The sequence below is a fragment of the Vigna umbellata genome, chromosome 10 (assembly GCF_029865625.1).
Source record: "Vigna umbellata cultivar VRB3 chromosome 10, Vumbellata_1.0, whole genome shotgun sequence".
In the NCBI taxonomy this organism is placed as follows: Eukaryota; Viridiplantae; Streptophyta; class Magnoliopsida; order Fabales; family Fabaceae; genus Vigna; species Vigna umbellata.
In genome coordinates this window covers 17,903,963-17,917,222 of record NC_142174.1, presented here as the reverse complement: position 1 = coordinate 17,917,222, position 13,260 = coordinate 17,903,963, and the positions used below count along the sequence as shown (strand labels likewise).

The 13,260-nt window shown below is 29.0% G+C and overlaps 2 protein-coding genes across 2 annotated transcripts; both read right to left on the bottom strand.

The window, feature by feature from the left end:
- Positions 1-372: 372 nt before the first annotated feature.
- On the bottom strand, positions 373-1,751 carry LOC148192079 (zinc finger (C2H2 type) family protein). The gene is made up of 2 exons (XM_088100086.1): positions 943-1,751; positions 373-849 (listed from the first exon to the last, which is right to left on the bottom strand). The coding sequence occupies exons 1-2, from the start codon at positions 1,553-1,555 to the stop codon at positions 611-613; spliced, it is 852 nt and encodes a 283-aa protein (XP_087956212.1). The 5' UTR covers positions 1,556-1,751; the 3' UTR covers positions 373-610.
- Positions 1,752-10,117: 8,366 nt separating this feature from the next.
- Positions 10,118-12,215, bottom strand: LOC148192078 (uncharacterized). The gene is made up of 2 exons (XM_088099905.1): positions 11,850-12,215; positions 10,118-11,401 (listed from the first exon to the last, which is right to left on the bottom strand). The coding sequence occupies exons 1-2, from the start codon at positions 12,154-12,156 to the stop codon at positions 10,428-10,430; spliced, it is 1,281 nt and encodes a 426-aa protein (XP_087956031.1). The 5' UTR covers positions 12,157-12,215; the 3' UTR covers positions 10,118-10,427.
- Between the last annotated feature and the right edge of the window lie 1,045 nt (positions 12,216-13,260).

Genomic DNA, 13,260 nt, shown 5'->3' with positions numbered 1-13,260 from the left:
TTTTAATCCAACATCAAATTAACATTTTCCCAACTAAAACGTGGGAGTTTGGATTAACATTAAATGGTCGAATGTTAAAAATCATTTTTTGTAATAGTAAAAGGTTAGAAAGTTGGTAACAATCAAAGGTTTGGACAATGCAACCTAACAAGTTTGATGTCTATAATCTTTGTACTCTCTTTACGTTCATCTTCATGTACAACTGGGTTGGACAAGGATGTATTTTGGATTCTTCATCTGGGTTGGAGTAGCAATATATTTTGATTTATCCAAAAAAATAAACAACAAACTCTATTTTCTTTCTAAAATATAACAGTTCACCAAAAGGGTACTATATTATTTTGTATACATGTATAACATATCCGCTTGTAAGGTATATATGAGGCTGAATCAACAGCATTCAACTACATGTATCCCAAACTTCTAATTAGGGCATAATTTTTTGCTGAGGCACTGCTCCTCAAAACCCTTAAATGAAAACAACAGAAACAATAATATTAACCAGCAGCACATTATAGTACTTACAACAAACCAAAACGACCACCATCATTTTATTGAAATAGCCCGACATCTTTTAGGTATTACATAGATAACTGTCGATCTTCATCCCTCATTCTTCAGCCAAGGGCATCTCGTTCAAGTCAAATCCAAAAACAGTTCCCTCAGCATTCAAGTCAAATCCAAAAATCTTTCCATTCTCAGCACTCTTTTCTGTAACAGCCTCACCAGCATTCTCCACTGCAGTTGCTGGTTCATTCAGATCAAACATCAGCACTTGAATAGGCAGCGATGCTGACCCTTTCTCTCCACGGTTAACCTCACCAGTACTCTTGTTTTCACCATCACCACCTGCCATTTAAGAACCACGTAGATACACATCAAAATCATTCAAACGTTGTTGGAGTCGCATAAAAAAACCTTAGTTTGTTTTATTTTTCTTACTCTGCGAGGTGTTACCCTTGTTAAGGGTATGGTGTTGGGTTGAGGATGGGGATCCAAACGCAGGAGGTTTGAAGAAACCACGATAATCACGATCAGGGTGTGCCCGCATGTGGCCAAACGCACCCTTCCATGTTGGAAACTGTTTGAGGCAAAGAGGACAAGTAGGTTTCCCAGAGGGAGGGTCCCTCACTATAGAAGTCTTTCTCTTTTTCCCCATCACTCCCTCCTTCACGACACCACTCTCCACCAGCTCCACCTTACCACCACCACCACCCACTGCCACAGCCACCGCCACAGCCACAGGAGGAATCCCATTACCATTCTCACCACCATTACCATTCTCACCACCAATCCGGCCACGAACTCCACTGTTATTATGGTCACCACTTCCACCACCAACACCACTCTTCCCTCTTCTGTGATTACCACTCCCACCACCAACGTCATTTTCACCGTCATCACTACTTTCATCACGCAGTTCATCCAACACTTGCCAAGGGGTTTTCATGGTGCTTTCACCCTGCCGATTGATGATTAGAGTGAGGGTGTCACCAGAGGGAGCAGATAGAGATTTCTTGGAGAATAGACCCAAAGAAGGGTTCTCCTTTTCCATGTTTGCGTGGTTATAAACCCTAAACCTGAGAATGATGAAGTTTGAGATAAGTATTTATGTCGGTTCGTGTGCCATGTTTAGAATTAAAGCAAATCGCTAAGGTTTGGAGTGAAGGATATATATAATTGAGTAACCTAGAGTGGTTTTGTTGACGCTGTTTATGCACCCATTTCTGAAACGATGCAACTTTTGCAGAACAGTGACTTTTTGAGGAACAAAGGTGCTACGGGGAATGTATGTGTCTGTACATCTTGGTTGCCCTAAAAAAACATTAAATGAAACAATCAATGGAAGTATTTCTAAAAAGTCACTTTAATTATTTTCCAGAATTTACTATATTAGTTCAAATCAGCATACTGGCACACAGAAAAACAAAAGCATATTCATGCCTGAATTTTTTTCAAATTTAAGGTAACTTTTTTTGGGGGGAAATTTAAGCAAAGAGATACCAAATAAAAAAAATGAGTTTAAAATTAATTATTAAACTGCTGAAAAAATTTGGATAAATAATGTTAAGTTGTGTATGTGTGTATATATATAGAGGCATAAATACATGCACATAATGATAAAAATGAAATCTATTGCTAATGAGATGTAAATTTAGCAAAAGGGAATAATCCTTCATTACAGTGAACGAATATTATCATTATTATAAATAAAAATGTGTGCATTTAGTGCAACAGTATGTTTAACAAGATTATATTTGAAAAGGATGTCTATATATAACAAATAAATAAAAAAAACAAGAAAATTGGTCTTATATGTTTGTGACAAGATGCAGACATGAGTCGTCTCACTCATCCATGTTGAGAAGAGACAAAGACATATACGAATTTATGTAAATATTATTTCAATTCAACTGATTTGGACTTAATAATTCCTCTTCATCTTGGAAATTTTCACTTAAAAATATTGATTTTATATAAAAGTAATTACAATTAAGATTAAATAATAAATATTAGTGCTTTTCACTGTTCTCGTACTTTCATTTCATTTGTTTATAAAGTTAAAAATATATTAAAGGAATATAAGAGACACTCTGAACAAAGATCTATGTATCAAATCCAAGAGCTTAATAAAAACATAGGTGTTAATTGATTTGAATAAATTTCATCTATATGAGAATTTAAACAAAATCAATCAATTTGATATAGATTTTAATTGTATTAAATTTAACTCGAACTAAATCAATCAAACCAAAATAATCTGTTTCCATATTGAATTTGTGATTTACAGTTAATTATATAAAAATATGCTGTTTGCCCTTTTCATTACAATATTATTTCAAAATATCTTGATAATTTTTGTTGTTCGCGAATTCTTTTTTCACATTTCCATGACTCAGTTAACTCAATTCATTTGAGTCGAAGAACAGTTTTAGAATTTTGTAAGAACTAAAACATCCAAAATCATTGGAATTTTCATTTTCCTCAAAATTCAATCGGAAACCATCAACACCCCTAATAAAATCAAAGCAATCGGGTCTGAAAATAATAACATTCCTCGATCACATTCTTGTACTTTAACTTGATGCATTTTATATATAATCACAGAAAAATTGAAAAAAAAAATCTAAAACTACAAAATAGATTTTTTTTTGTGTTTTTCTCATTATTTTATATAAATAATTACCAATCTGGATCCAAATACGATTAGACGCATGAGAGTTTAGGCAACTTCAGTGAGTGAAAAAATTAACATAAAATAAATTATTGAATATATACAATTACATTTATCTATTTGCAAGATTAAATAAAAAAAAATAGTGGACACCATAACACAATTAAACAAAAGTGAAAGATATACATAACAACACTTGAAGAATTTAACTTTCGAGTGAAAAAAATTAATGCTTTTCAGAAATTGAATTTGAAAAGTGTTTAAGATTTTGTCACCTTTGATATGAAAACATGTTTTTAAAAAGTGAGTTCCAAAAAATAGTTTTCAGAAAATATGTAGCAAAATTTCAGAAAATAGTGTAAAATTTATAAGATAATTTATAATCTAGTTTTCTAGATTAACCTGTGAAATTGAAGAAAAAAAATATTAAAAGATTGAAAACTAACCAATGACGGTGGTGGTGCAAAACTAGGGCAACAGAGAGGGAGAAACCAGAAAAGGGAAAACTTGGTGCCAAAGGTGGAAGGAGAGAAAGAGAGGGTGAAGGATGCAAAGTGAAGGGTTAGAGGTACCTATTAAATAATACTATGAAAAAAAAGGTGTAGTGAGAGAAAAGATGGTGCAAATAGAATTGTCCTTAAATGAAATATAAGATATCTTAAAATTAAACAACTTGGTTTATTTAAATAAATACAGATATAAACAATATTTTTTATGAATACTATATTTTTATATTTCTCAATTTATTAAAATGAGTTTAGAAAAACCCATATTTATTGTCGTACTTAGTATGTATTAAATGTGTTGATTGACATGAAGACTGAAACCAATAAATATATTAAAATTATATGTACTTTTTTGTTTTCTTTTTCTGAGTTTTTAAGAATGTTAATTTATATAAAAAGTCAAACCTTTAAATTTACTTAAGACTAAAGTTATGCTCTATTTCAAAGTCTCACTATAAAATAGATTTTAAATAAATTTCGGTAAAGGTTAGATTATATATTTTTTAAATTATATTATATAAAAATGTTACAGTGTCTCTCATAAAATCTAGTTTTCCTTCTTCTTTTTTTTTTAGTTTTTAATTTTATAAGGATTTTATATTTATAGATTATAGTTTGCATAAAATTCAATTGTCTTAAAAGCCAGTTAGAATAAGTAACCTACATAAAAGTTTTAATATAAAATATTTAGACCTTTAACTTGGCTAACTGAAGGTAAAGAGTTTCAATTAAATTAAGTCAAACCTTAAAAATAAGTAACGCCAAACTCAAACTTCAAAATTTTGAAAATAAATGAGATATGTCTAAATAAAGTTTTATTCATAAATTAAAATTAATTTTTCATAAATTAAAATTAATTTATACATAAGCTAGTTTGTTAAAAAATATAATTTTTTTAAATAACTTAGGTCTGTCTAAATAAAGTTTCATTCGAAATGAATTTTTTTCCTAAAATTTCAAAGAAAATAAATAAATAAATAAATTTTTTCATAAGTTATATATATATATATATATATATATAAATTTTTAATTTTTAAATTATTCATAAATTAATTTAATTTATAAAAAATATTTTTTTTTATTTTAAAATTTTTAGGGGAAAAGTTTACCAAACATATATCCCTTAACTTATTTTTGTTACTTAAAATTTGGTTTTGACTACAAATTATGCACCCTTGACTTTATAATTAAAAAATTAAAATATAATAAAGACATGAAATGAAAATAAGCTACCTCTCTTTTAAGGAGCATTAGTTATTTAATATTTAAATAATTAAAATAAATAAATAAATAAATAAAATTTAATAATTAAATTAATGTTCAATTTAAAAATATTAAAGTCAATAAGATTTTGAACAGCCAGTAATTAGTTTATATTAATTTTATTTATATATTTAAGGTATTACTCTAAATATTTACCTAACATTATTTGTTCTCCATTCCAACATTCATCCTTATCAAGCTAACTTAGAAGAGTCCAGAAAAATGATGTGGAATTAGGACCCACCAAGATTCATCCTAATTCATGCACACTTTTCGTGGCTAATAAATACATCATATCCTAAATAATTTTACAATAATTAGGAACAATTTATTACTTTTTATTCACAACTCCAATTTAATATTTTTCACATAAATTAACAACAATAATGAATGTATCATTTATATAATAAAAATAATGCATTAGCTCAATAAATGTATTACTTTAAGGTATTTTTGCTCATTTATATTAATTTTCAATTCAATCCATTTAAAATTAATTGGTTTGGTTAAATTTGTTTTTTAGTTAAGCAATTCACCCTTATCGTGATTAAATTAATTTAGGTTATTGTGTGAATTGAAAGAATAAATTTGATTTGATGAATAAAAAAAGAATAAAAGGTTTGCTTTAAATTCTCATGCTAACAAAATTCAATATAATAAATGATAAATTTAAAATTTATCGATAGATTTTTTTTATTAAAGTAAGTAATTTGAAAAATTATAACCTCTTATTCAATAAAAAAAATAAAACCAATATTTTCAGTGCTTTTCAATGGTTACCAACATACATTAACAATAATTCTCAAAAGATTGAAAATTAAAAAAACAGTTATAAATATGTTTTATAACCTAGTCGATGAAACCGTGATAGAGGTTAGATAATAGTTCATTATTATTTAGCTGTAACTATAATGTGGTATAAAATATTTAAATAAATTTTATTTTAATAATAAGATTATTAAATATTCATTATGTTTATGTTATGATATAAAAATATTTCCATTTGAGTTATTTGAGTCATGTATTGCATCCTGGACGTATATGTATTTGTGTCTTGTACGTATTTGATATTTTAAGACACTTTATTAATTATGAAGTATATAATTTATAAATTAATAATATTTTTATTATGATAATTTATAATTATTTTTACAACGTTTAATATATGTGATTTTAATTTAGATTCACACAATAATAATCATATATTTATCATATTTTTAAGAATTTTTTATACATTTTTTAATTGTTTATATCACATATTCTATTATTTTAAAAATAAATATATCGACATGTCACGTACTGTCTGTATTCAATACAGTATCATATCTGTGAATCATAGTTTTTATGATATATTTATTATGTAATTAATTTGTATTAGGTGTATTGAATTTGAAATTAAAAAAAAATATCATTTAATTAATTTATTTTTAATTATATGTATATATCACAGATAACAAATAATTTTTAGTATGTCTTTATATATACATATATAAATTAATGAAAGTTAATTAATTTAAAAAGAATTAATATTTAACAAAAAGCACATAACACATAACAGTATTCGTTGTTAACTATTTTTTCTAGAGGTATATGGTTTCATTATACTATTTTTTTAACTTTTTAGCAATGCTAAACTAAACCTCAAGTGTACAATATTATCTAAACATAGTATAGACACGATTTTATATGTTCAACTTAAAAAATTTCATAAACAACGGTTTGTAAGACGTTGATATTTTATGTCATGTTTATCTAGATGTTCCTTTTAGAATGTGTGGGCTAAACAACTACAATGTGTCCTAAAATACACTTAAAAGAAAAAGTTATCTTTGTGAAGAAAACTTTCTTATTCCCTTCCTTCCATTATTAAAAAAACATAAAAAGAAAAAAAAAACATTCTTTCCTCTCCTAAAAACTGCTCTTCTCCAAACAAACACTCTCCCTCCATTTATCTTCAGTTTGAACATGTTTTGATAGAGGATTATTCCAAAGGTTAAACCTAAAACGATGCTAGAAAAAACTTATGTCATGTAAATCTGAGAAAATGTGACATTGTTTTATCATTCAACTAATTATATGGAATGAAAACATTGATAATGAGTTTTTCCAATTTGGTAAAAAAAATCTTATATGTGATATAAATGAAATGAATCTATTTGATTTCATACATTGTCCTTTTTATCCATCTTTGTATGTTTGATTAGATATATAGTCATCTTAAATTTTAGTTTAGAAAGCTTCTACTGTACCATCTGTTTAAAAACTTGGTCTTTCATGTGATACATAAATATTGGATAAAAAAAAAGACGAACATGAATTTATATAAACAAAAGATATCTTCATTGGTAAATAGACTTTTATAAACAAAAGATATCTTCATTGGTAAATAGACTTTTAGGAGTGGTACCAAAAGCAAATCCATGAGGGCTTTACATAGAGCGAACAGTATCTTACCAGTGTGGAGATCTATGTGTGTGTTGAACTTATCTACTGGTATCAGAGCTGATCGTTCAGGTCTGGTGACCGGACTCAAACGAATATATGTCCCTCCATGGTAAGGTGAAATCTTGGCAGGTGGTCGGTGACAAGCAGCCAAATAAATCATGAGAAGTGAAGAGCAAGAGATGCTCAGTACTGTGACCATGGGTCTATAGACCATAGTGTACTCGAGGATAAAAAAAGGTTTCCGCTGTAGGGGTGGAGAATCATATTCCTTTGTTTGAGGGAAAGATTGTTAGGATACAAACAAAGTCTCACATTAGATAAAATAAGAGATGGACACAAGTTTATATATACATAAAATACCTCTATTGGTAAGAGGCATTTCGGAGTGGTACCCAAAGCAAATTCGTAAGCTCTTAACCTAGAACGGGTGTGTGTTAAATCTCTCTACAGTTTTAACTTATTCAAATAATTATTATCATTCACTACGATTCGTTTTTATTGACTTACTTATGTGAAAGTCTATATTAATTAAAGATAAAATCAATTCAAAATATACATGTTGATACAACATTTTTTTACGGATTAATATTTTAAGATTGAGATAAACTTAAAATTCACTTTTTAACAATTTCTTTGTTTAATTATCATTGTTGTTGTTGCTCTTATAGAAATTGTTTTGCAGTAATACTAAATCACATATTAGATAGTCTAAGTATTTTAGACTACCAAACCAGAATAATCAACTCCTGTATCATGTTCAACATCTCATTGTACATATTCTAATTTTGTATTTAAACATTATTTTAAAATGTGGTACTTACTTTTCTTTAAACATAAATATGATTATTCTTGTTTTTAAGTGTAAATAGATTGACAATGATGTGAAAATTGACTAATGAAATTGTGTTAATTTTGATAGCTATTTGAAAATTTTGCATTTAAACGTTATTTCAAAAGATGGTACTTACTTTTTTTAACATAAATATGATTGATGACTACGAAACATAGGATATGACTTCAACAAAATTTATCAGAAAATCTACTGGATTAAGGTCTTCTCAAATATTTCGGTGATAAAAAGACATTACTAACAATTAACATTCTCAAATGTCACCTCATAACACCTCTTTTTCTCTCTATATGTATATAGACAGATAAATATAGAAAGATGAGTATATTCATGCAAATATTTCTTTTAATATATTTTACTTATTAAAAAAATCCCTTTTACATATTTAAGAAAATATATATAATTTCAAATTCAATGTACTTTATGGAATACATTTAGATTTATTTTTATCGAGTTGAACCCTTGCCCTCTCTTCCAATTTTACTTAAGGTCACCTCCATGGTATACATTTAGATTGGTTTGAAAGATTAGTTTATATATGGTTTTAAACCTGGTTGTTTTATTAGATTGATTTTAAATTCAATTTTAAATCATAAACAAAATTTAAAGTCTGAAATTATATATAGTCAATTAAAAAAATATGTTGGTCGAAGCTATACAAATAATAGCATGATCAATGTCTCATTAACCGAGTTGATTATTCGATTACAATCAACTGGATAACATTTGTTACATGATAAGAATAAAATGTTTAAGTCAAAACCAACCCAAAAAATTTCTTAAATAAATATATCTTATGATGAATTCTGATTTTGAATTATTTAAAATATAAAAAAATTCAATAAATTACATTAATTTAAAATCTAAAAAATAAATTTTGACCTATTTAAATGCACTTAATTAAAGTGATTTAGTGTTTGATAAAAGAGTGAAATTCAATAGTTGGATTTTTTTTTTCTTTTGCACCTTAATACTAATTTAAGTATGTGGATATATACCCATTCCCACACAATAAATTATCCAATAATTAATAATAACCATTTACATAAAAAAAAAATCTCTTCAGCATGATAGTTAATCATACCCTATTTTATAAGCATTTACTTAGATTTGAGCATGCGCAAATAATTATTTTTCTTACTTAGTTGACTGAGATATACATGTAATGTACAAGAATTTAAGATTTGAGAGCAATATATAACCAATTAATTAGAATCATGTACGTGATGTAAAATTGTACTATCTTATCTTGATTGACGAAAATATCTCTACAATAACTTTATAATGATAGATATAGAACAGAAGTTGACAGTTCTACAATCTTCTCTCTTTGCCAAATTTATAATTTACAAAAGACTGTGTTTTCTCTCCATTAATATGTCTAACTATACCAACCCTAATTAAAAAGAAAAAGCTATCAATATAAATAACTTTTACTCAGAAATATATAAGGTAAAGTCACTCTAGTACTTTAGAGAATCTACCCAGTAGTTATACTATATGCTAAAGGGTTGAAAAAAAAACATGTGAAGGTAGAGAACAATGCGAATACTAAAGTGATGAAATTCAAGAAAGGCTAATTAAGTATTTTATTTGACAAGTGAGATGTAAGGGAAAAGGTTCTGAGACAACATTAAACTCTCTTTAGACCATGAAATATTGAACTAAATATCTGGGTTGTTTTTTATGTTAGAGTTTTGATATTCAAAATGTTGTAAAGGATTGAAACAACTCAAGTATTTCATGTTATTAATAAAAAATAATGATAAAGACACTCTGTTTTTATCATTTTATGTTTACCTTTTAAAAGAACTTCTAAAAGCAACCATTTCATGAATTTTGAGACATATTTCAACTTCAAAATAATTATAACCGAGCTGGACAAGAACATTCTGTATGTATAAAACCAAACTATATATGGTAATACACTAGCAGAACTAGTTAATTAATATATGCTACATCTTATTGCTTATAAAAGAAGGAACACAAACCCAAAGGGTTCACTGTGCTTTGTTAAAACAAAACTACTTTGAAAATGAACTGCTTTGTTTTTTAAAATTAAAAATACAAAACCATCTAGAATTGTTGTTTCTCACTATATGTCCCACTCTAAGCTAGCTTTTAGAAAGTCTTGTACGGAATAAAACTGAATCAAATTCAGCTATAGTTGATTTCTCGGGTGTAGTTTTTAATCGTCCTCCATGGAAGGAAGTTCATTGAGGTCAAGATCAAAATCCAGTGGGTCACGCAATAACCCTACTTTCACAGGAGAAGATGTCTCCACTTCATTTTCTCCTGTGGTTGAATGCCCTTCTTCTTGTTCCTCTGTGCAAAGCTGAGCTCCAACTTTCTCAACACCATCAAGCTCCACTTCATTTTTCATCTTCTCCTGATCCACAGCATGAGGTAAAACATCAACTTTCTCAGCAGCATGAGTCTCCATTTCTTCATTCTTCTTCTCCGGAACCACATCATAAGACTCAACTTCCATTTTGTCAGCAACCTCCACTTCAATCTTGTCTGCAGCATGAGTCTCAGCAGGCACAGCAGAAGTCGTGGATTCCACATCATCATCAGAAAAAGGGTCGCACTCTTTGTTCAATTCGCAAATAAGCTCCATTTGATATATTTCATCAATCAAGGAAGCAGGCTCCTCTTGTTTATTCTCAGAAGCAGCTTCTGTGTTCTCAACAACTACACAACTCTCCCCTTCAATTGCAGAAGATCGTATTTCCACGTTTTCTGCAACATAGGGCACAAGCTCTTTGCTTTCTACAGAATCAGTCTCCACTGCTGTTTCTTTTCCAACATTCACTGTTTCTTCTCCGAGGTCTGTGTCCATCTTGGAAAGCCCCTCATCAGGCTTCACATCAGGGTTCTCCATCTTAGTATCACCAGTTTCCACTTTTTCTTTTTCCCGATCCTTGTTTGAGTGGATCACTCCTCCCTCTTGGTTTAGGTCAAAATCCGAAAGTTCTCCCTTCTCGCCTTCAGGCTTCACTGCAATGTTGTCCTCAGCAACACTTTCCACTTTTTCCACTTTTTCTTTGAACACATCGTCATAAAGATAGGCATCCATTTCTTCTGGGCCTTGGTTCAGGTCTACCAAAATCCCTCTCTGAGGCACGTTGTTGTCATCTTCCACTTTCTCCTTCTCTCCACCTTCTCAATACACAGCATATAATCATCTATGTAAATACCCATCCAATATTTACTTTCTCAATGAATTTAACACCAGAAAAGTGCTAACAACACACTCACACAGTTATCACTCTATATCTTACACAGATGCCACTCGTTCAATAACCAAATCTATAAAATTTACTATAGTTTCTGTCAAAATTCAATTCTAAATGTTGTGCTTCGGAATGTATTACCAGCATTTCTCTCTACTACATAGATCCGACTCATTGAATAATAACAAGTGAGATCTACAAAATTTAATACTCTCTAACAAAATTCAGCAAAAGATTAACAAGAATTGAAAACGGTTCTCTTTGGAGTGTGGATATTATTAGCATTTATCAGAAAACCAACTAAGCATTACAAAATGGTATTAGATCAAGAAATTCATGTATGAAAAAACATATAGACTGATTTTTGTTTATACCTTGAGGAGGCACCATTTCAGCATGCTGTTCAGCAGTTGGGGATGATAGAGGATCAGAAGAGTTGACACGATGAGGATCGATCTCTGATGAAGCCTTCCTCTTGTGACCAGCCAAAGCCAAGGGATTCGGATCCAGTGAATGCGCTTCAGTGACATCATCAGCGCCACCCTTAAGCTCCATTGTTTGAGAGGAACAAGCAATTCCCTTTTCTCCGTCTCCCTGAGACCCTTCTCTACCTTGAATTGGAGCAACAGCAGCGGTCATGGTGGTGGTGGCCTCCATTTTCACTGACTCAGAGCTCTGCATGGTTAAGGAACTGAAACTGAGAGCAACGTTAAACTGCGAAAACAAGAAGAAAACGAACACAGAATAATAATAATAATGATAGCTTAATGTTGTGGGTAGGGTTCTTGCACTGGAAAAAGGTCTTCTATATATAGGCTACGTAAGTTGACATAATGTTTAGGTGGCGAAGATTATATGAATAAAACGGCGCCGTATTCCGCGCTATATTTTTTTTCACTATTCTTCAATTTTATAATTACTCATTTCAACTTAATATTTCTTTTTCTAAACGCGCTTAAACCCTTTAAGTGACGGAACATGTTACTTTAACAATTTTTGTCAACGATGTGTCAGTATTTCGTATATTTAAAACGAACCACTCCAAATTATCACATAAACGATCATAAAAAAATTGTCAAATAAACATTTTTCTTAAACGGAACACAGGAAACGTACTTTTTACCTTCCTTTAACGTATGCTTTTTCTTCTTTATATATGCTCACTGCCAGGTAAGAGAATAAACGCAAATGCATACACAAAAAATGTATATATATTAATTAATAATTCATATTGGAAATCTTCTTTTAACACTTTTTATAAGCAAAGATAAATTGTAATTCGTTTATTTCAAATATAGAGACAAATAAAAAATTAACACATAATTTATTGTGAAAAAATTATTAAAAAAATTGTTAAAATATCGGATCCATTCACATAATATTTTTTTCCTTCATAATTTATTACATTTTCAACTTATCTCTTTTCCCTTTTTCTCACTCCGTTGTAGAACTAGTATTTGTCATAAAAGTATTTATGATGTCTTTAATGATACAATTAAAGATAATCATTTTAAATACAGAAATTAATGTTTTATGTCTTTTTCTGGTTTTGTAATAACCATTGCCAGAAGTCAAATGTCTTTTTGTGAAATTCAAATTTCAAGACGCGCTCAAAGATATCTCTCTGAAAAATATGGAGTAGTATTTTTCATTTTTAATCGATGCGTAATAAATTAAATTATAAATACTTCTTCCACATTCCCACGTTAAGTGGAATTTTAGTCTTTTATAATAAATTTCAAACTGATTAATGGTCTTAATATTCAACAAAGTATCGATTTTTTC

What these genes read in the sequence shown, in the direction of transcription:
- LOC148192078 (XM_088099905.1), bottom strand. Translation starts at nt 12,156, where the DNA reads ATGCAGAGCTCTGAGTCAGTGAAAATGGAGGCCACCACCACCATGACC. An exon ending in TGAAATGGTGCCTCCTCAAG is followed by an intron (nt 11,402 to 11,849) that starts GTATAAACAAAA and finishes TGTATTGAGAAG; the next exon opens with GTGGAGAGAAGGAGAAAGTG.
- LOC148192079 (XM_088100086.1), bottom strand. Translation starts at nt 1,555, where the DNA reads ATGGAAAAGGAGAACCCTTCTTTGGGTCTATTCTCCAAGAAATCTCTA. An exon ending in CAAGGGTAACACCTCGCAGA is followed by an intron (nt 850 to 942) that starts GTAAGAAAAATA and finishes CTTAAATGGCAG; the next exon opens with GTGGTGATGGTGAAAACAAG.